Source organism: Panthera onca, chromosome C1 (assembly GCF_046562875.1).
Source record: "Panthera onca isolate mPanOnc1 chromosome C1, mPanOnc1 haplotype 2, whole genome shotgun sequence".
NCBI classification, from domain to species: Eukaryota; Metazoa; Chordata; class Mammalia; order Carnivora; family Felidae; genus Panthera; species Panthera onca.
In genome coordinates, this window is record NC_138346.1 from 194,295,662 (window position 1) to 194,319,377 (window position 23,716).

At 52.6% G+C, this 23,716-nt stretch overlaps 1 protein-coding gene across 1 annotated transcript; it reads right to left on the reverse strand.

The window, feature by feature from the left end:
* Positions 1–1,390: 1,390 nt before the first annotated feature.
* TFAP2E (transcription factor AP-2 epsilon) lies at positions 1,391–23,097 on the reverse strand. The gene is made up of 8 exons (XM_060621241.3): positions 23,019–23,097; positions 18,075–18,529; positions 17,504–17,983; positions 16,922–16,973; positions 5,766–5,988; positions 4,328–4,446; positions 3,648–3,789; positions 1,391–1,935 (listed from the first exon to the last, which is right to left on the reverse strand). Exons 1-8 carry the CDS (start codon positions 23,095–23,097, stop codon positions 1,653–1,655), a joined length of 1,833 nt encoding a protein of 610 aa, XP_060477224.1. The 3' UTR covers positions 1,391–1,652.
* Between the last annotated feature and the right edge of the window lie 619 nt (positions 23,098–23,716).

Here is a 23,716-nt window from a genome sequence, read left to right on the forward strand (position 1 = left end):
TTTGAGAACCTGGTCACTTGCTCCATTTTGGACATAAATTTGAGATGCCTGGTAGACAATCCAGTGGAGACACACATCCTGATACACATGCAAGCCTCGAGTTCAGGCAGAAGTCCCCAGGGAACACCAACAGAGGTCAAGTAGAGAACGAGCCAGAGTTGGAACCATGGAAGTCGGAGAAAACCAGAATTTGGGAGCCACAGAGAAGAGAGTTTCAAAAAAGAGAAAGTGGTCAGCCTATCAAGTGCTGCTAAGTCCAGAGAAAAAGCCCTTTGGATTTGACATTGTGGCTGTTGATCACCTTGCTGAGTGGATTTCGATAGACTGGTGGGGGTAAAAGCCAGATTGAAGTGGGTTAAAGAGTGAATTGGGGGTGAGGAAGTGGAGGTAGAGGTATAGCAATCTTTCAAAAACTTTTAACTGCAAGGGAAATAAATGGGGAAGAGACCCTAGAACGTGAGTGCTTTGGGGAGTGATGTAGTAGATGATTGTGTAGACGGAGAGACTGATGGATACAGGAAAGAAAAGATGCCTAGCGAATGAAATCCTCAAAAAGAGCCGAATTAGCATCGGGGACACACACACACACACAGAAGTAACAGATGCTGACACAGCAAACAGACCCACTCTCTATACTCCCTCACACAGAGGTGCCCACAGCCCCTTCCAGTGATTCCTCCTTAGAGGCCCCTTGCTCTCTTGAGAGGCAATCCAGGCCTGGGCTGAAGAAGGACAGGGAGGTTTCATACCCAATGAATAGGTTTTATTAAGAATGAGAAAGCCATCGGAGAGTCAAAGAGGTACATGGACTGCAGGGTCAAGAGAAACAACAGCAAGTACAAAATCCCCATGACAACCTCAGGGTCCCTGATACAATCTTTCTTCCTTCCCGGCCCACCCACAGCCCTTTGCGAGCAAAAACTCCCTCTCCATGCTGGTCCAGCCGGACGTCTTGGTGCGTAAGCAGAAAACAGTGAAATGAGTCCTCCACTCATTGGGATAAATAAGTTGCACTCGACATTTTTAAACTTTCAAATTTAATTACAACACACATAAATAAATAGGACAAACAACAACAGGACTGTGAAGTGCAGCCTGGATTCAAGTTCTGTAATTTGTACTTTATCTTTGCTCCTTGGGGTTTCCTCCCGCCCACTTCTTTCCAAGAGTGGGATGGTTCCAAGAAACCCACGGGGGCCCCCTGCCAGCACCCCTTTGCTGGGGGTAGGAGATTCTGGGATGAGGCCACCAACTCCTCAGCACCTCTGGTTAACAATTTCCCTCCTGCCATCAGTAAAAACAGCAAGGTTTTGGCCTCTAGGAGTATCCACCGCTGCCCAGGTGCCCTGAGGCACAGGGCTCAGCCACAAAACCAGGCTTCTCCATGCCAATTCCCTGTCCAAGCACTTCTCAGCAATCAAGGGTCAGAAAATTGCACCCATGCGACAGACATCTGGGCCCTTAACTTACCAACAAACCATCACAGAGAGGCCACCTCCCCTTCTCCCTCTCACCCACGGTCTCTGGATGAATGTTCTCTTTCTGGCCTGACTCAAGCTCCACCTTTTAATCCGTTCAGGCCCACCCCCAGGAACTAAGGCCTCATTTCAGGCCTTGGGAAACGCTCTGGGATGAGGCAGTGGAAGAAGCATTTATTTCCTGTGCTTGGCATCCTTCTCTGAAGCCTTGGTGTCACCATGCCCACTGCCCGCACCACTTAGAAACATCTTGTCCAGCCCCTTGAGTGACTCCAGCAAGTAGTTCTGGAAGGCAGAAAGGGCAGCACAGATGGCGGGCCCACCAAAGCCATGGGTGATAAGGCTAAAGTGTGTCAGGCAACTCTGTACTCCGGGCTCCAGGATGAGTGCTGGGCGGCTGTTGCCCAGTGGTGAGCGATCCTGAGCCATCAAATCTGCAAACTCCTTGCAGATCTGCCTGGTGGAGGGAGGAAGCAGGGGTGGAGGTTAGAGGACAAAGGTCTGAGCTGAGAGAAGGACCTACTGTGTGCAGGGCAATTTTTATATATTTATGATTGCTGACACTGTCAATAGTCTGCAAATGATGGTCATACCCATTTTACAGAGAAGGAAACTGGTTTGGAGACATTAACTGACTTGCCCAATGTCACACAGCTACTAAATGGCATATGCCAATACCCTACAATCTCTGCCTGTGGATGTCCTACCCACATTCACAATCCAGCTCTACTACCTTATCCAGGAAGCTTTCCTTGATCCCTTCCCCACTCCCATCCCAAACACCCAGTGCTTCACAGAGCTTTTTCTTTGAAATAATTAGGGAACAATCCAGAATCTGCCTTGAAGAACTAAAATAATAGTTAGTGGTGAATATGAATTGAAGCCTAGATGCTGTGCCAAGAACACTGTATGCGTCATCTCACTTAATCCTCACAACAGATACATACTGTTATTAACCATTCTCACCACGTAAGAAAACTGGTTTCAGATAGGTTTGGTGACCTGCCCAAGTGACTAAGCTGGGATTTGAGTCTAGCTCCAGTTCATGGCCACTATTCATTTCTTTGCATCCTGCATGTGGCTCAGGCAGGAGAACATAACTCCTGTCTCACCTCTGCATCACTGTGGAAGCCAGTCAGCATTTTACACATGACCAGGCCCCAGAGTTGATGAGTTCATTGATGAATGAGTGAGGAGAGCCCTGTCCTGGATATGTTTCTCCAGCTACGATATGAACTCAAACGTCCCAGGAGACACAGGAGTTCTTTGAGTCTGTGACTCCATTTCTGCCTTAGAAGCCCTGAAGGAGGGAGAGTGGAGGTGGGGGACTGGATGTTGTTCTAAGCAGCAGGTGTGAGGGCAGGATACAGCCAGAAAGTCAGTTGCGGTGGGTGGGGTTTGGGCTGGCCAGATTGTAGGGTCCTCAAAGGAGTCTGGACTTAACCCTTCTTACCTCTTTCTGCCTCTTCTTGCAATGGGACCCTTCTAAAAATGAAATCTGAATGGAATACCAGTTCATTAAGTAGGCCTTAAGGCATCGCACAGAACGTAGTTTGAAAATCAATGCAGTAGCTGGGGGCGGGGGGGCATTGAAGGTTCTCGGGCAGAGGAGCAGTGCATGTGCAGGAAATCTGAGGGAATGGTTGGGCACTGGGATGAGGTCTAGGAGTGAGATTAGGAGACCAGAGTTGAGGTTGTAGCATGTGAGTGGTGGTGAGGGAGCCACCAAGGGGATTTGCAGAGGGGTCAGGTGTGAAGCAAGGACAAGAGAGGGTCAACTTGCAGCTCGGTATGTCTTGGTTCCCTGAGGGAAGTCACTGGAGCAAAAGGGCCTATGGGCAAGGCTTAGGCAGGGGAAGCAAGACCACCATGTTGGGACTGGGGCTGGTGATGCCATGGGGCAGTGTACGGACGTGTGGGACGCACACATGGGCCTATGTAAGCCTGGCTGTGACACCATTTTTGCTGATGCATAGAACCCAGAAATGTTCACGTGTCCATGTGTGTCCCTGTGGGGCCACTTGCACACCATGTGTACATGTGAGTGGTGTCCAGTGCACCCATGCTTGGTGTTTGTGTCTGCATTGCACCTACACGTGCCTATGCATGGCGCCCATGACAGCCTGTGCATGGTGCCCCAAAGCACCCATGCGTGGCACCCTCACTCACTTGGCGGCCAGCAGCATGCTCTTGCGGCTGTGCAGTTCCCCGGGGTCAGCGTGCTGTCGGCACAGGTACTCGGCAGCTGCCTTGGCTGGGAACTCAGTCTCACAGACGTAGCCAAAGTCTCGGGCCAGGTGCACGGCCTCTCCTGTGGGGAGGAGAGGCAGAGCAATGAGCTGTCACTACAGCCAGGTGTACCTCTGAGCCTGGAGCACAGCCTTGGACCTCAGACCCCCTGGCCAGGGGCTATTCTGCCCCATCCTGCTTCTATAGATACTTCCTATGGTTTCCCTCCCAGAGCAGCCTCAGACCTAATCCCGTTGCTCTTGGGGCCGTGGAGGATGGGCTCTGAGCTCAGGGGTGGCAGCTGAGGCCACCATGTATCCCAGAGCCTGGGGTTGAGATGATCGAGCCCAGAGTTGTCAATGTCCAGGGAAGGGACTTTTACCCCCTCATCCCTTTACCACCTCCAAACACTGGCCACGCCTCCCCTACCCCCACCTCACCCCCATGCACCTGCATGTGTACGCATGCCCATGCACATAAAGACTATACACATGTATCACACACACCCCTTACTCATACATGACACACCCTCTTGTCTCAGGGACAGCCACATGCTGTCACACTGGGTGACATAGTTCCCCTCATGCTCACACTGACACCCATCCTCAGGCCTCACTCACCCTCCACCAGTGAAGTCAGAAGTGTCACATTGGCGGCCTTGCGACGGCCAGCTGGCAAATTGAGCCCAATCTTCTCTAGCCGTTCGCGCAGGCAGCGGCCCCCATTCTTGGACTTGGCCCTTGACATGCACAGGGGAGAGAGACAAACAGACACTATGAAGACAAGAAAGAAGCATATGTCTAAGTGATCCCAACAGGCCCTTTCTGCCTCCAACAGCCTGTGCCAAGGCTTGGGTCTGGCCCTGGGGATGTTCAGGGGCCTCTCTCAGCCTCTTCCCAATATCTTCCTAACCTCACTGGCTTTGCAGCCAAGATGGGGGTGGGGGGTCTAGCACCCTGCTGTAAGAGCTACTCATATCTCTCCAATCCTCTCAACAGCAGGGATAGCCTGGGGCAGGGAAGGGTAGGCCAGAATCTTGGGGTCCTTTTTCCCCACTTGAGCATACAATCTGAGCCATACACAGATACCCAGGGACACACAGACCCATGTGCAGAACATGCACACAGAGAGACATAGGGACACACAGTCACCCAGGGACACATATATAAACACACACAAATGAACACACACCCAGGGCAATAACAACACACACACATACCCACAGAGTCAGGCATATGCAGACACACGCAGACTTAGACACTCAGGGACACAGAAACACATGTTCACACCAAGCCAGGATCCCAGGGACATATGTATTGACAGTCATGGACTCATACAAGCCTCTCTGGGGTGCTCAAAGAGACCAAGAATAGAGATACGCCCACATGTGCACAAATGCAGCCTCCACACAGAGCTACAGACCTGTAAACACACATATGTCTACCTCCAGAAGCACGTGCAATCACACACAGAGCAGGACACACTCCAGCCAACACACCCCACTAGAAGTAACACAGGAAACCCACACTCATGAGAACATATACTTCTGGCTGTCCCCACCCCCCCCCCCCACACACACACTGTCCTCAGACACATCAAAACTCCCAGCCCTGACGCACAACTACTCTACCCAGGCACAAGGATGTGCACAGAGAGGGACAGACACCAAACTATGAAGACAGACCATGGACTTCAAAACACAAACACACCAGAGAGGTCCATGCTCCACAGGGAATGGGGTGTCCCTTCCTTGGGGGAGGGGATAAGACAGCATTTTCTCTTCTCCAGACCCAGCCTTGTCCGTTCTGCCCAAAATGGTTAAGCCCTCCATCCCTTCTCTGTGACCAGGCTTCTTTCCCCACCTCCACCCCCAAGCCCACAGACCTGTAGGAGCTGCTGGGGACCTGGGCCTGCCCCCCAGAACAGGCACAGTTCCCCAAGGAGGCAGAAATGGAGATGAGGCTGTGGCCTGGGGTGAGACTGGCCCCTCTCTGCTCCCCTAAGGAGATGTGAAATGACCTCGGATTTGGGCAGAGAACTGTGGGCTGACTGTCCTACCTGCGAAGGACACCGCCCAGGAGGGAGGCATTGAGGCACTCGGGAGGTGAGAGTCGCCGCTGGACCTCCCCCACCGTCACCTTGTACTTGGACGTCGAGCTGAGCAGAGAGAGCCGGCCTGGCACAGAGCAGAAGACCTCACTGGGGTTCGTGATGCCACCAACCAGGCTGTCTTTGGCCAGTGAGAGGGCCGAGAGGCTGCTGGCTTTGGAGGGGATGGGAACTGCAGAACAGAAGCAAGAGCAAGGGAGAGAGAAACACTGAGCCAGGGACCACAGGGCACCGGCTCTAGCCAGCTGTGCAGTGGGAGAGTCGAGGAAGCACTGACTCTGTGCTGGGCACCGTGCCACATGCAGGCACACAGCTGAGTCTAAACATCACAGCGCTTGAGGGCTATCCTACTGTCCCTGCTTCCCAAAAGAAGAGACTGGGGCACACTGAGGTTAACGTGATTCACTCGAGTCCACTCAGCTAACGGGTGGTGGAAATTGAACCTGGAATTGCCTGGGTCCTGAACCTGCGTTCCTTTGCCGAGCGAGGCTGGTTCCTTATTAAAACCCAAAAAGCTTCTGCAGAGTCCTGGAGTCTGGGCAGGTGCAACCAAAGAGAAGGTTGGAAATACAGAGACAGGCTCCCCGAGTCACTGCAGCAGGGCCCAGCTAGGTCTGCACAAACGAAAGGAGTCCCCAGCTTCCCTGCCTGCTTGTGATCCCCACATTCCACCCTCAGACCAGTGAAGGCCTGGAGACTTTGGACTCCCACATGTCAGGGGCAGGAAGGTTATGCCCCCATTAGGCCTCTGATGCTGTCCGCCTCCCTACCAAGTCACTATGGGATGCTCAAGGAGACAAGAATAAAGAGATACACTCCACAGCCCCTTTCCCCAAAACTATCTACTAATCTATGTAGGACAGAGAAGGGACTCTTTTCTCAAACCCACTTAGATGCTCTTGGCTCAGAAAGAAAGTTCTTCCCATGGTCTAACCTCTATGCTCTTGCTTAGCCTCAAGTGGAAGAGAAAAAAATCGAAGTACTTGCTTCCACTTGGGCTTCTCTTCCTCCAAGGAAGTGAGAGCCTTGGGAGAGACGGTGGTCCTTGTGTGTGGGTTTGGGGTGTGTGTGGATTAGTGGGAAGCCTGGGGCCAACAGTTAACTGAACACTCGCTATGCTATGTGCTACATGGATAACTTCACTGAATCCTCAGAACAATCCATGAGGGGGCTATGTTTACTATTCCCATTGTATAGATGAGGAGACTGGAGCCCAGAGAGGTGAAGCAGTGTGCCTGAGATCACACAGCTGCTAGACTGAGAACCAGTAGCAAGCCCTGGACTGTGGCCTCAAAGGCAGCACTCTTAGCCCTAAGCCATTCAGCAAATATTTGCCGAGCACTGTGTGCCAGGGAACCCAGAGGTAAGCAAGGCTGACCGGTTCCCGGCCTGGCAGAGCCCCTCCAGCTTTTCTGTCTCTGGATGTGCATTCCCACCTTCCACCAGGCCCCCCAGCCAGAAGCCTCAGTGGTGCCCTCCACACTGCCCTCTCCCACCACATTCTGTCCGTCACTTTGCCCTGAGGCTCTCATTTTCCCACTGGGCCCTGGATGCAGTCACTTCTCCACAGGTGCACAGACGCTCACTCACTTCCTGCCCCAAATTTGGCACAGCTCTGTTCTGGTCTCCCTGCCCTGCTTCAGAGGGATCTTTCCAAAACACATTGACCTCCAGACTAAAACCCATCAGTGCCCATCACTTCCCTGTGAATCAAATGCCAGCGTCATGCAGGCAGAATGATGTCGCCTATCATGAGTGCCAACTGTATACCAAGTGGACAGCTCTGTGAGGTAGATACTATTACCCATCCCAATTCCAAACTGAAGAAACTAAGAGTTCAGGAGATTCGAATGGATGGTACAGCAAGTAGGGAGCAGAAATGGGTCTTGAACTCTGATCACAGACTCCAAAGTTCACATCCTTAATCATAGTGCCTTCCATATAACACCCTCTTTGTGTTCTGGCTGCTGCCTGCCCCTCTTGCCTGGTTCCACAGTTGTCCTCTAGGCTCTTAACCCACACTGATCAACAGAAATATACTGTGAGCCACATATATAAATTCAAGTTTCCTAGTACCCATTTTTCAAAAAGTGAAAAGAGAGGTGCCTGGGTGGCTCAGTCAGTTAGGCTCTGACATCAGCTCAGGTCATGATCTCACAGTTCGTGGGTTCGAGCCCACAGTTCATGGGTTCGAGCCCCGTGTGGGCTCTGTGCTGACAGCTCAGAGCCTGGAGCTGCTTTGGATTCTGTGTCTCCCTCTCTCTTTGCCCCTCCCCCGCTCACACTCTTATCTCTAAAAAATGTTTTTAAGTAAAAAAAAAAAACATGTGAGGTCAATTTTAATATATTTTATTTTCCCCCACGTGTCAAAAATACTAGCACGGAAACACGTAATCACTATTTGAAAATTACTAATGAGCCATTTTACCTTCTTTCCTTGTACTTAGTCTTCAAAATTCAATGCGTGTTTTGCATTTATAGACCATCTTAATTTGGACTAGCCACATTTCAGGTGCCCAATAGGCACATGTGCCTGGTGGCTCCCACAGTGGACAGCGCAGCTCTAGACTTCAAAGAGGGAGCACAACAGGTAACAAGTAAGCAAGGTGTGGGGGACCGGGGGCGCCCTGTGGAAAGCCGCTACTTGGCTGAGGGTTACCCCTCAGGACACACCAACAGTGCCAGAACTCCGGGTTGCTTTGTTTGCTGATGAAACCAGGATTCTGGATTTCTATGTGGAATCTCTGGACCTTTGAACCCTGATGACCAATTCAAGAATTTAAAAACCCAGCACAAGCTGCATGGAACACAGTGAAGTGCCACCTGGGATGGGGGACCATCAGCGTGTGAGCTCTTTGAGCCCCACAGAACTGCTCACCGTCCATCCCCATCCCCACCCCCACCCCCACCCCCACCCCCAGCAGGCCTCCTCCTTCCCAAGTATCAGTGCAGGCACCATCCCCAGGGCATAGCTTCCTGGCCCCACGACCCCAGCCCCCTGTCTCCCTCCAGCCCTGACCTTACCACACTGAACCTTCGTGTCTGCTTCCACAGCTGTCTTCCCTCCCAGCCAGCAGTGCCTTGAGGGCAGGGTCTTGGCATAAATGGGCATCAGTGAATGTGGGATAAATGAGTGGAGCAAGGGCCCTTGAAACCTGAAATGGGAAAAAGAGTGATGGCCCACAGCCCAGATTGGGGGAGAGGGTGGGCACTGGGAGAGCCTCATCCCTTTGTTAATGATTGGTAGTAAAAGTGCCCTTCCTCCTGGGGTCCAAGGAGGGGCCAAGAGATGAGGGAGAGGTGGAAAAGGGCGGGGGTTGGGGTGGTGGTGGTGGTGGTGGTGGAATATAGGGAGAATGAACAGCACACACTCTACCCCAGGCAAGTTCCCTGTCCCCAGAGCAGGACCAACTAGGGTGAGGCAAGTAAGGCACTCGCCTTGGGAGCAAAATTTAAGGGGGCACCAAAAACTCAGCAAGCACGATAAACGGTACTTTAATCCAATCTTTTAAAAAATATAAATTAATGTAAAAAAGCCCTGGTGACAAAATATCAACATTTTAATTAGAAACAGGCTCTGATCCTGCCTCGCTGACCTTTTCCTAATCCCAGTCCCCTCCCAGAGTGCGGAGCAAAGATATCCTAACTCAACAGACACATGGACACGGGACAGGCAACCAGAGCCATCCCCACCTCCCGCCCCAGTGTCTCCCAGGCCTGTGTACAGGCTCCCTCTTCACCTCTGTCCCTCTGCCTTGAGGGGACTTTTTGGGGGGTGATGGAACTATCCTATATCGTATTGTGGTAGTTATATGAGTATATGTGTATATTTGTCGAAATTCAGAGAAATGTACACATAAGGTTACTTATACCTCAAGCTTGACTTAAAAAAAAAAAAAACCTACAAATTAATAAGTTAAAAATAAAAAGAAGGGCAGAATGACTATCCTCCCTCCCATGACCCCTAGCCAGAGGGAGTAGTCAGAAGGAACAGAAAATTCTCTTCTCCAGCAACCTCCTCCATCCCAACTTCTATTCAAACGAGGGGCTCCCTGAGGCCAGGCCCCATAAGACAAGAGGGAGACCGAGGCTGTGTGGGGCTGTTTGTGCATGTGCAAACAGGGACATATGTGAGCATACGTGTGTCACAAATGACTCTCCACAAACCATGATGCCTGTCACGGACAGAGCAAGGAGCAAGATTGTGCATGTGTGCACCTACTCACTGAAGAAGCGCTGATCCCCAGCTGTACACACAGACATAGTTTCTGCCCTCCTGAGTGTTGTAGGAATGTGGCAGCATGCATATGGATATCTGCGAGTGCTTTTGCTCCTGTTGATACAGTGAAACAGAGTGTATGCTGGATTTATGCAAATACAGGTGCTGCTAAGTGTAGGTGCATGACAGGTGGACGTGTGTTTGTGTATGTGAATGACAGACTTTGCTGCTTCCCCCCACTTGTCCTCAGAGCTTCTTCCCTCAAAAATGGCAAGAAGGGGGCGCCTGGGTGGCGCAGTCGGTTAAGCGTCCGACTTCAGCCAGGTCACGATCTCGCGGTCCGTGAGTTCGAGCCCCGCGTCAGGCTCTGGGCTGATGGCTCAGAGCCTGGAGCTTGCTTCCGATTCTGTGTCTCCCTCTCTCTCTGCCCCTCCCCCGTTCATGCTCTGTCTCTCTCTGTCCCAAAAATAAATAAAAAACGTTGAAAAAAAAAAAAATTAAAAAAAAAAAATGGCAAGAGGGACGGAACCCAAGGTTAGGAAGGGGATGGCATGAGAAAGGGACAGTCATGGAGGTAAGAATTAAACTAGCACAGACTACAAAGCAGGGACACGGGTGTTTGCTTCCTGCACCGCAGTGACTCCCGAGGCTGAAGTGGTATATTCATGGTGTCCCACCCCACACCCACCCCCATCACACAAGCAGAAGCCATTTACACACACACACTCCTACTACAGACACAAGAGCACCTAGTTGTTCAACGCGTCAGACAAGACTCACACCTGTCTACACACTCCATCCACAGGTGGTAGATACTGTCTGACCACTGAATGTGGGGAGTGTGCAACAGATTCTCCCAGAAGGCTGGTTAAAATTTCAATTCTGTCTAGAAGAAAACATAGGAGAAAAATCTTTTTGCTGGGAAACGAGTTCCTGGATACAACCCTAAAAAGCATGATCCATAAAAGAAAATAAAGTGGACTCAGTAAAATTAAAAATATTTGCACCTCAAAAGACGTTATTAAGGGAGCACCTGGGTGGCTCAGTTGGCTAAGTGTCCAACTTCAGCACAGGTCATGATCTTGCAGCTCGTGGGTTCGAGCCCCATGTTAGGCTCTGTGCTGACAGCTCAGAGCCTGGAGCCTGCTTTGGATTCTGTGTCTCCCCCTCTCTCTGCCCACCCCCAACTTGGACTGTTTCTCTCGCTCAAAAATTAATAAAACATTTTTTAAAAATTAAAAAAAAACACACTATTAGGAAAATTAAAAGACAAGCCATAAACTTGAAGAAAATATTTGCAAATCACATATCTGATCAAGGATGACAATCCAAAATATGTAAAGAAGCCTTGTAACTCCATAAGAAGATAAACAACCCAACTGGAAAATGGTCACAATATGTGAATAGATATCACTAAAAATGATACATGAATGGCTAGTAAGCACGTGAAAAAGTGCTCGATATCGTTAGTCATTAGGGAAATGCAAATTAAAACTATACTGAAGTACACTAGGATGGCTATTATAAATCAATCAGGTGTAGGTGAAGATGTGGAGAAACTGGAACCCTCCCACGTTGCTAGTGGAAATGTAGAACAGAAGAGCCCCTTTAGAAAATGGCATGCCAGTCTCTTAGAAAATGAAATACAAACTTACCATAACATCCAGCAATTTCATTCTTAGGAATTTACCTAAGAGGGATGAAAACATATGTCCACACAAAGACATGCAAATGAATGATCACAGCAGCATTATTCCTAGTAGCCAAAAAGTGGAAACAATCCAAGTGTCAGCTGATGAATGGATGCATGAAATGTGTTTCCTCCGTGCAATGGAGTACAGCTCAGCAACGCGAGAAGAAACCAACTACTCTCACCTGCTATGACACGGATGAACCTCAAAAACATTATGTTTAGTAAAAGAAGCTTGATGCACCGTTTGCATATTTATATATTCCTTTGATATAACATGTCCAGGATAGGCAAATTTATAGAAAGAAAGATCAGTGGTTGGCTAAGGCTTGAGGTGAGAATAAGAATTAACTACAAACGGGAATGAGGGAATTTTGGGGAGGGTGATGGAAATGTCTTAAGACAGATTGTGGGGCCACCTGGGTAGCTAAGTTTGTTGAGCCTCTGACTCTTGACTTGGGCTCAAGTCAAGATGATCTTACAGTTTGGATGGTGAGTTCAAGCCTCACATCAGGCTCCTTGCTGTCAGTGCAGAGTCCACTTCAGATCTTCTCTGTCCCCCTCTCTCTGCCCTTCCCCACTAGCATTCTCTCTCTCTCTCTCTCTCTCAAAAATAAATGAACTTTTTAAAAAAAGGCAGATTGTGATAATGGCTACACAAGTCCATAAATTTACTAAAAATCATCAAATTATACTCTTAAATGGGTGAATTTTAGGTATGTAAGTTTTACTTCAACAAATCTGTTAAAAAATGTAAGTTCCAGGGCCACACTTCCACAGACTCTCACTCAATAGGTGTGGAGTGGTGCCCAGGAAATCTGCATTTAAAAATTTTTTTTTTAATTTTTTTTAACGTTTTTATTTATTTTTGAGACAGAGAGAGACAGAGCATGAATGGGGGAGGGGCAGAGAGAGAGGGAGACACAGAATCGGAAGCAGGCTCCAGGCTCTGAGCCATCAGCCCAGAGCCCGACGCGGGGCTCGAACTCACAGACCGCGAGATCGTGACCTGAGCTGAAGTCGGACGCTTAACCGACTGCGCCACCCAGGCGCCCCCATTTAAAAATTTTTTTAATGTTTGTTTATTTTTGAGAGAGACAGACTGCAAGGGGGGGAGGGGCAGGGAGAGAGGGAGACACAGAATCTGAAACAGGCTCCAGGCTCAGAGCTGTTGGCACAGAGCCCGATGCGGGGGCTCGAACTCACAAACTGTGAGATCATGACCTGAGCCAAAGATGGATGCTTAACTGCTTAACCCATAGAGCCACCCAGCCGCCCCGGAAATCTGCATTTTTAAATAAGCATCTCCAAGAGATTCTGATGTATGTGGCTCCTTAGCCCACACTTAGGGTACACTGGTCCCCATGGCAATGGGGTGCAGCTGGAGAAAGGTAGACAGGAGGGGTATTGACACCCCTCCCAGCCCACTGGAGCCTCCTCATCTCCCCTGGGTGGCTAAGTTTCCTTCGGGCTAACCTTCACTCCCCTGTCCCATGTGGCCCTCAGCTACCATCCAAACTCTGTCTGCATGGGCACTGGTTTTTCAGTCTCTTGCTGGAGCAGAGGCCTGGGAGGCGAGTGAGGCAGGAATGCAGAAATGCCAGATCAGATCCTGTCTTTATGCAAAACTCGGATTTTTGTTTATCATGGATTTTTGGCAATACCTCTTATTTTAAATTATTGCATTGAGATATATTATTTATCTAAACCTTGCCTCAGAGGTGAGTAGTTCACTTACCCCACCCTAGGCCTGGCCCTGTAGAGATGGACTTGGAAGTCCAGACCCTCCCCCTCCCTTTCCTTCCCAAGAGCCAAGGAGAGCAGAGGAGAGAGTGGCTATTTCCCTCAGCCGCTGCCTTGGAGACCCTGAGAGAGATTGGACCACAGAGCCCACCCTCAACTAGGCAACCACCCACTCTCCTGGTGGGGAGGAGGTATTTTTCTTAATTCTCATTTTAACCACTCCCCTCCAGCTGTGGCTGTAGAAACCCCGCAGATTTCAACCTGTTTAACCTGTCTGGCTTTTTCCACAGTGGAGGGCATTTGCACATGCTGTGCCTAGTGTGGTGAAAATATCGTAGCCCTTTGTACACCCTCTCTCCCAGTGCACTCAGACTTCAAAACCCATCGCTCATTCATTCAACAAACACGCATGCACCTAGGGAGACCCATCCTAACCTCTCCTGTAGGAAGCCCCCCAGCCTCAGACACTCAATGCTCCTCCTCTAAGCTCCCAAGCCACCAGTAGAGATCCGCCTCACTACCTTTCTCCGCTAGAGAATGTTCCCATCCAGGTCTGTCTCCCCCACCAGTCCCACCTGCTTTCTGTGCCCCTAGGAAAGATTGCAAAACTGTAGGTGACAAACATGGGCAGAAAATGGAGGGCTCTTCGCTTCTCCTTGGGTCGGCCTCGGCTCCGTCTGCCACCCCCGGACCCACACCCTGACTGCAAGGGGCAGCAGACCGGGAAGTGTGTGATGGGGGCGGAGGCTTCGCTTCCCTCCCCTCCAGGACAAGTGCCTAGAGTAGCGAAAGTTTTACAACCAGGGTCTGGGCTCTCGGGAGCTTCCGGGCTCCCCTCCCCGGCGATACCCTGTGGTTGGAAGGCTGCTTCTGGGGTAGGGCTGGGGTTGCCTCCGTTTCGCACCCAGGATCTCAACTGCCCGCGACACAGCTGCCGCTCCCTCCAGGGCCGGGAGGAGCTGGAGGAATCTGATGCGTCAGCCAGCCAAGAATGACTTTCTGTAATTCCAGGGCCCAGGCAGGCCGGTGGGGCCCCCACCACCCGCGGCAGGTGTCAGAGGTCTTCAAGATACTACAGGGGCTCCCGATGTCATCGGTAGGGCCTGAGGGCGAAGAAGGGCGCAAATCCACGCCCCACCCCACCCCCGAGTCCCGCAGCGACAGCGGAAGTCCCTGGCGAAAAGTGCCCGCTGCGCGCAGGGCTCTAAGCCCGGCCGCCTGCTTAGCCACAGGGGCTCCGCGCCGTCACCTGCCTAGGCAGCCGCTTAGGTCAAGACCTCCGGGACCAGCTCTGCCTCGGCTTTTGCAAAGCTCGAAAGCGCCGGCACTGACCCTCTCTCCTCCCCAAAGGCGCGGCGCGCGGGCCCAAGCCCAAGCTCGCGGCTACGGAACCGGGCCCTCCCCTCCGCAGGGGTCCCCGGCTCTCACCCCTCTCCCTTTGCTGCAGCGCTCCCGGCCGTGTGACCCGTCGTCCGGAATGGGGCGCTCAGGTCGCCGCGCTCCACCTCGCTGCGCTCTCCCACCGACAGGCTGGCACTGCGGTGCGGCGGGTGTGTGCGCCCCCGGCCCCGACGTCTGGCGCGGCACCAGCGCCCACATCTTCCCCGCGAGGCCCAGCGGGCAGCCCCTCTGGACAATCCGGCCGCACTCACTGCGGTCTTAGGACCGCCGTCGGGGATTCCGGCGCACACCAAGGACCCGCAATTTATGGCAGCTGATGTCCTTTGAGAGAAACCAACTCGGGGCAATTCCAGTTCCTCCTTGCAGCCAGTTTCCTGACCTGCTTGTGGATTGGGGTTTAAGGTACTCAGAGCCCCAGCTGATCCTTCTACCCTTCCCCAGGGCAGAGGATCCCGAGTTCCTTCCCAAAACGCAAGGGGCTGGCCTCCCCGAGGGAGTCAGTGTGCCTAGCCCCCCCCCCGCCCCCCCAGGCTCTCCAGCCCGGGCAGAAGTCGGGAACTGGGGGCCCAGCGACAGGCTCTTCTTGCCAACTGCAGACCGAGCTCTTACTTCCGACGGGTTCCAAAAAGTCCACTAAACCAACGCAGCGCCTGCAACCTCAGCTCCTGCTCCAGGAAGCGGGGGTTCCCAGCGTCCTCCCCACCTAAGTTCCAGGAAGCCTGTCCCTTCATCTTCCCTCCCCCACCCCCCCACCCTCCATACTCTAGGTTGTCCAACTAACTCCCAGCCCCTGGTAACCCAGCCCCAACTCCTGGAAGTCCAGCCCCCAGCCCCCAATCCCACTCCAGCCCCCAACACGGGAGGGCAAACAAAGCCTGGGCTTGAATTCTTTCTTTTGAAAAACAACTGGAGCCAAATCCCACAGGAGCAGCACCTGCCCCAGGCACTGCAGGTTTCATAGAATTCCTCCCAGGACACCCACCCCAAATCTAAGGAGCCCACCCAAAGCCTGTACCCCTCTGACTCTCTGTCTCTTACTCTCTCTTTCTCACCTTTTCCTGGCACGTCCAGAACCCGGTCCCCCAAGCCAGAAAATCCACTGGAGGGCATGTCTCAAACCCCTGACTTTTACCAGTGCAGAGACACAAACACCCACCAAAACACACAGGGAGTGATCCTCACATGCTTAGAGATCCTCAGCACCAAAAACAAACAAACAAACAAACAAACAAACAAACAAATTCCAGGACACAACAAAGACCTTGATACACACATAGAGACCCCCAAACACTCAGAAATATACACTAACCTAGTAGGCACACATCACACACTTAGCAACAGACACACTTACACACCAAGAAATACCAGAAAGACACCTAGGAAAGAAACATATAGACATGTACAGGACCCTGAACTCACATCCAGGAGCAGGCAGGCCTTGGCCCTCCTGCACTCAGACTAACTGATGATATTCACACACCAACTCATATAACTCTAAATGTGTAAAGAGGCTCCTGAAAGAAGAGAAGACTCTTCAGGGAAACTCGAGTTTCTCCCACCCCCTAATCGACCCCAAGGCCCTGCTGGACAGGAAAGCTTGCCAGGCTAGGAAATGGTAAGACTCTGTAATGAGGAAATAATTTAATGAAATCCATGGGAATGGCATTCCCATTCCCACCTCTTAGGAGACAGGAAAGTAGTTTAACTTGTTCTGCAAATTAACTCCAGATCCAAAGTGCCCTCCCCTTCATAGAAAGAGGCCAAGCCCCTTTGCGGGGCATGGGTGGCCCGGGGAGCAGAGTGAGCAAGATAGGCCCAGCCCACCCCAGGCTGCAGGCTCTGGGGCCAACATGCCAACCTGCCCAGCTGCCCAGGCTCTGGCCAGAACCCCAGGCTTTGCTGCCCCCCTAATGGACTAGTAAGAGGGTCCGCTGGCCATTGAACCCAGCGACACATAGGAGGCAAACTCCACGGGGAAGGAAATGGGTCTCCACCCTGGGGAATGGGGTGGGGGGCCCAGTTCTGCCCTGGCAGATGCACGATGTTCCTTACCTTTCTTGATCACAGACTGGTCCAGAAGGCTCATTCCCGGCTCATCCATGGCCTGCAAATAGGAGAGGCAGTGGTAAGGGTGCTTGTGGACCTAGTCCCCTGTCACTTCCCAAGCTCCTGCAGTCCCTGGTCCTGGTCCTGTCTGCTCTGCCCTCTGCTCACCACCTACGCTTGGGGTGACCCGCAGGACCAGGACTGCCGTGCAGCTGGAGCCCTGGATACCTCGCCATGCCATGTGAAAGGGGGAATTTTGAACCTTGGACAGGCAAATCCTCTGCTTCTCTCAGGGGGCACAGGCTGCCCCAGCGGGGGCTCAGATGCCCCACGCCACCCAGCGGAGAGCTAGAGGAGTGGTCGAAACCCCTGCCCATTTACTCCACCGAGGGTTGCCGTGCAGTGAGTCGGTGCCAGGACGCCTTAATGGCCAGGCAGCATCTAACCCAGACTTGGGACTCATCCTCGGAGTGAGAAGTCGCAGGCTGAGAGAAAAGTCGGGCGCCCGCCTTCATCACCGTGCCTCCAGCCAAAGTCCTAAAATCACCGCGGCCGGTCCTGGCCCATCCCGGACCGTTCAGGCCTCACCTGCAGGTCCTCTAGGCCGGGCGGCGCCGCCAGCCCTGGGAGGCCGAGGGGCGCGTCGGCCAGGCCGTGCGCCCCGTCGGCCAGGCCTTGCAGGAGCCGGGGCACGGCGGTGGCGTAGTCGCGGCGCGGGTCGAGGCCCAGAGCGCGGGCGGGCGGCGCCAGCAGGCCGGGCGGCTCTTCGTGGGCGCGGGCGGCGGCGCGGGGCGCGGCCCAGGCGGCCTGGGGAGGCTGCGGCTGTGCCAGGGGTGCCAGGCCGCCGTACGGGTCCCCGGCCAGGTGGGGAAAGGCGGCAGCGGCGTCGGGCGCCTGGCCGTAGGGCAGTGGCGGCTGCGGGTAGGGCGGCGGGAAGTAGGGCGGCTGGAAGTCAACGGCGGCGGCGGCCGGCGTGTGGCAGAGTGGCGGCGCCGGCCCGTAGGCCGCCTGGGGCAGGGACGACAGGCGGGCCCCGCCTGTCGCTGCGCCCAGCCCGTCGGGGCGCTCCTGGGGAAGGAGAGGGGCGCGTTAGGCGGCCCGCTGGCAGCTGAAAGGACCTCGGCCCTAGAGGACCCTCCTCAGCTCGCGGGGATCCGGCTGCCGTCCTGCCCGCGTCCGGGGGCCTGAGGTCTGTCCCAGGGTGGCCCGCGGGCGCCGGAGCCTCGGGCTGGGACAGCGGTCTCTCGCGCGCGCACCCGCACCGTCCGCCGCTGGCCGAGTCCCTGTGGCCCCCTCCCTCCGAGGTTTCGTTGGAGGCGGAGGTCCGGCAGGTCCAGCACTCGGGGTCCCGGGCCCCGAGACTACTCACCATGGCGGGGTAAGTGTGCACCAGCATGGGGTGGGCAGCGCGGGGCACGAGGCGTGGCGGCGGCGGAGCCCTCGCCCGACGGCGAGCGCTGCGGTAAGAGGCGCGGGGAGCCTGCACAGCCCGCGGGGGTCCCTTTGGGGCGGCGGGGTGCCACTCGGTCGAGAGCCGGGCGGGCGGGCGTCGGGTCCTCAGCTGTGGGCGCCCCCGGGCGGATCCATGGAGGCGGGACGTGGGCCGGACGGGCGCTGATCACACTTGGAAAAGTCGGTCAACGGGTGCCCAGCGCCCGCCCTTCTTCCTCTGAGCGCAGCCCGCTCCATGCACTCCAGTTATAGTGGCGGGGGCGCGCTGGGCCTCCGGGGCGCGCATTAAAGAGACACGCTGTGGCCGCTTTCTCCCTTCTCCCCAGCGACCGTTCAAGGGGAGGCGGGGCTTTGGGGCGACCCCATGGGGTGGGTAGCGGGGCGTGAATTCAATCCCCCCCCCCCACCTCCCGCTTGCTCTGAGACGCCTTCTGGGCTCAAATCCCAGCTGTGGTGAAACAGAGAAGGATTGGAAGCTAGGATGTAGGGGTCCTGGGTTTGAATTTCAGCTCTATCGCCTTTATTTGCTTCTGAGCAAATCGCTGCTCTTCCTGGGCCTCAGCTTCCTAGTCTGTAAAGTGGGTATCCGTCCTTTCGCTAACCACTTCACCGGACTATGGATGTGGCCATCGTCAATGTGGAAGAAATTTGTGGGCTGAAGACTCAAGCCCACTGGCTCATGTGCACCCCTGTGTCAGCGTGCATGCACGTGCGTGCGTTTGTGTGTGTAGAGGACCATCACAATCTTTCTGAATGTTTCTGGATCAAAGACCCTCAAAGAGTGCCCTCTTCACTCAGCCTTCTGGTGGCTGATAACTCCCAGTGCCAAGCCAGGGTCTGAGGAACCTGGACACACAAACTGAGAGAGAGTTGTCCAGCGGGGTTCAGCATGAGTTCCACCTGAGAAGGGCTCCAGATGTTTCTGAAGCCACTAGAGCCTGGGCTGATTGAGTATGTGTGTAACTTCCCCACGTGATGGTGTGCAGCCATCACACTTAGGAGGGCAGGCTGTGTGTGTGTTATCATGGCAGGCACTGGCTGGCTCTCAAGATCATTTTGGTCTCTGCAGTCTCTCCACCTTTCTTTCTCCCCAAACCCAACCCTCTCCTCCTGAGAAGCAGGGGCAAGGATGAAAGAAAGGGAAATGAGAGGAATACTAAGAAGAATAGGAATTTTAAAAAGCAGAAAGATGGGAAAAAAAAAAAAAAAAAAAAAAAAAAAAAAAAAAAAAAAAAAAAAGGCAAGAAGATGCTCAGGCCAAGGCATAGAGGAAATAACCACAGCAAGCTCTTATGACAGAGTGTGCTGTTACTTCGCCAAGTACCTGATGAATACTGAGTTGTATCAGTCTCACATTCTCTGGTGAGGAAGAAGAGGTACAGACAGGTGAACTGGACTTGCCCAAGGTCAAGCAGCCAGGTGAGTGGCAGCACCAGGGTGGCCTGCCTCCAGCCTCTCTATATAGTGCTGGGAATTACTATCCTGTACTGCCTCCCTCTCAGGCACCTAAGAATTTAGTTCTGACTTGCACCTACCTGTGCTCTTGAACAAGTCCCTCTTCCTCTCTGACCTCAGTTCCTGTAACTTCAACAGCAGCGGCCACAAAGTAGGGGAGCGCAGAGAAGACTAGATGTTTTCTGAGGCCCCTTTCCAGTGAAGCAGATGATGAGAAAGGAAAGGTGAAAACATGGAGGTAGATTACAGAGGACAGGCAGATGGACCCGTGGAATGTGTGTGGAGGAGACTTGTACTATTCCAGGGGTACGTGGCAGGTGTAGTGCTCAGGTCTGGGTCATCTCAGCCTGGGGGGCTGTGAGGGAGGAGGCTGAAAGCAGCATCCCTAAGAACCTTCTGGAAGCTGGAACCACCAGCTAGGGTGGTGGGTGAAGCAGAGCTGGACGGCACTGCTACCTCCATGCCCAGGCCAGACCAGAGGACTGGAGTATGTTTGCGTGTGTCTGTATATGCAGGTGTGTGAGTCTGGGATGAGAGGCCTTCTCCCCCACCCTCAAATTCAGCCAGAGGACATCAGAAGTGAGGCTCCAGGACAGGTGTATGTGGGTTAGTGCATGGCATGCAGGTTGGTGGACCCCTATAGGGGAGGTCCAGGAGCAGCAAGGCTGGTAATGCCCGTGCCCAGGTCTGGGGATCCTTCACTCTCTCCAGCAGACTTGGGAAAGCCAGGATGACAGGACAGGCTGCCTGTCCAGTGGCTTCCTTGTGTTTCTCACCCTACTTTGCTGTAGCTTAAGACACCCCCTTCTTGTCTCGTTCTCTTCCTTTCTACTCTGACCACTCCCCAGCCTCCATTTCTATCTCATCGTTCACCCACATCCTTCATGTCAGTTATTCATTCTCAGTGTTGAGGCTTCCACATTTTCTTCCTGTCTACACTCTTCATGAGTGAGTGAGTGAGTTCCTTCTCAAGACTTTAGTGACTGTTAGTTGGCTGTTCTCTTTCAACTTTATCTCTAGTCTGTATCTCTTACTAGATAGACCCACAGATGCAATTTCCAGGTGGATATTTCTTCCAGACATCTTGTTGCAGCCATCTGAAACTTTCCAAGTCCTCGAGTGATCAACATCCCCTCCACCCCTGCTACCCACCCCATCAACATCATGATCAACATCCCCTCCACCCCTGCTACCCACCCCAACCTGCTTCTTCTTCCGTGTTCTACAGCTCTGCACATGGCACCACCATCCTTCAAATTAATAACAGTCATCCCAGACTCTGACTTTCCCTTCATCCTCATAAGCCAATCCTCATGTAGTGTCGTCATTTCTAACCCTTAAACATGTATTTCCACCCCTCTGTCAGCCCTTTAAGCTCCCATACTCTTTCTCATAGACCAGTAGAGTTCTCAAAGTGTGCTTCCTGGGCCAGCATCACCTACAACGTCTACAAACTTGTTACAAGTGCTACTTCCTGGAACTCACCCCAGACCTACTGAGGCAATAAACCTGAGTGTGGGGACTGGAAATCTGTGTTTTGATAAACTCATAAGGTGACTCAGAAGCTCAGTAAGGTTTGAGAACCACTGCCTAGACCATTACAACAACCCCCTAACTGGTCTCCTGCCTTCTTCATTCATTACTCTTCTGACGCACCTCCAATTCCACTTAGCAATACGAGTGACTGGACCAAAGGGGCGCCTGGGTGGTTCAGTCAGTTAAGCATCTGACTCTGGCTCAGGTCATGATCTCACGGTTTGTGAGTTCAAGCCCTGCAAGAGCCTGCTTCAGATCCTCTGTCTCCCTCCCTTCATGCCCCTCCCCTGTTCATGTGCACGTGCTTTCTCTCGCTCTCAAAAAAAAAAAAAAAAAAAAAAAAAAAGAGTGACTGGACCATGTAACCTTCCTGTTGAAAACTCTCCTGGGGCTTCCCATGGCCCATCTTCAGGGAAAAAAAGTTTAAACACCCTAACCAGCATTCCAGGCTCTTCACAGCTGCAACTGATTTTTCTTTTCTGCCACATGAACTACCTCACAAGAAGATGAAAGGAGAAACAGAGACTGTGTCCTGCACTGGCTTTGGTGCATGGCAAGTGCTCGGTGAATGCTTATTAAATAAATGGTGAGTGGATGAGTTTATCAATTCCTCAGCTGGTTGAGGGATCTTTTTAGGAAGCCTCCATGACCCTCGGTAGCTAGACATAGAAACCAGGTACAATCTGAGGAGATCATCTGATAAATGATTTTGCTTTATGGCTACTGGGAGACAGATGTTCATGATCTGCTACAAGCTACCAGGTTTTGTGACTGTGGACTCTGTCACTCTTCTCTTTCTGGGCTGAGGGACTCCTTGTTTGCTGAGTCATGGAGGAGGGCATTGCTGTTTGCCCACTCTCTGGGACAGATGTGCATATGTGGAGGCCTGGGATGTGCACAGGGGTACATATGCAGACTATCCTGGGCACATGGGGACACACAACATAGAGACACTCTTGGGAAACAATCCTACGCATGGAACACAGGACATGTATTGACACATAGGTGCTCATGTTCAGATATCACAGGCTCCCATTTGGCATACTTGGCATATTGCTCATCTCCCAGGCTCAAATATTTCCCTCTCATTTCAGAAAGAGAGCTTGCATTTGGATTTGATGTTAAGAAAAAACTCAGGCCTGCCTCCTTTATTGATTGACACAGCCACCCTCCTCCCAGCCTTTGGCAATTTCTCCTGCCCTCTGGGTCTGGCTGGTTGGCAGAGCGGGGAAAATCTGGCACAAGGAGATGCTGAGTCGCCACCTGGTGGTTATATCTCACAACTGCAGCTCAGGTCCCCTTTTCTCCCTCGAAGCTGAATTGCCAAGAGAGAGCTTGGTCTTAAATTAGCCTAGCATCTTCCCCATTCAGGAGCCCAGAACTCTCTGACCATTCCTCACTAAAGTACAGAGCCCAGTCTTTCTGGTGTTATAAGCCTTTCTGCAGGGTTTCACTCCACCTCAGGAGGACAAGTACTTTGAGAGCAGGGACCCTAGGTGGTTGCCACTTGCTTTGGGCCCTTCCCTTCTCAGCCACTCCTATGGACTTTAAGACTCTACACCCACAACTCCCAAATCTGTCACTCTGCCCAGACCTCTCTGAGCTCCAGACTGCAGAAAGCAACTTCCCCCTGGATATTCCACAAGCAGCACAAACTCACCATTTACCAAAATGAGCTTGTATTTTGCATTAACCTGTTTCCCAGTGTTCTGGTGCCAGCGAATGGCCCCATTATCCATTCAGTGGCCCAGATCAGGTATCCGGGAGGGCTCTTTATCCCTCCTCACTTCCAGTTAATCACCAAGCCCTATTAACTAACTCCTACCTATATATTTTTCCCATCTTCACTGCCGCTGACTTAGTTCAGACTTAGTACCTCCTCTCTGAGCTCCTTGCCTCAGTTGTCCCCCTTGTGCAGCCAGTCATCTTTAAAAAATGCAAACTGGATCACATTGTCTGCTAAAAAAAAATCGCAGCATGATCCCACCTCTAATCTTCTGAGCATGGCATACCACGACTTGTGAGATCTGGTTTATGCCCATTGGTCCAACCTCATCCCACTTTACACTCTGTGTAGCAGTAATGAGCTACGTGCAATTCCTAAGCTCGCATGCCGTTATACCTGCTGTTCTTCTGTTTGTCTATCTGGCAAGCCTCTCCTCACCCCCATGTCTCAGAGCAAATACTTCCTGAGCTTTCCCAGACATATTCAGTCAGGCTGAGAGGCTCTCATGGTCCAGCCTACTTCGTTCAGACCCCCGTACAAGCAGCTGATTATACCTCTAGGGGATGTTGCCTTGTCTGTTTCCTCTCTAGATTTTAAGTTGCTTGAGGGTAGGGTCTGTCTTTTCATACTAA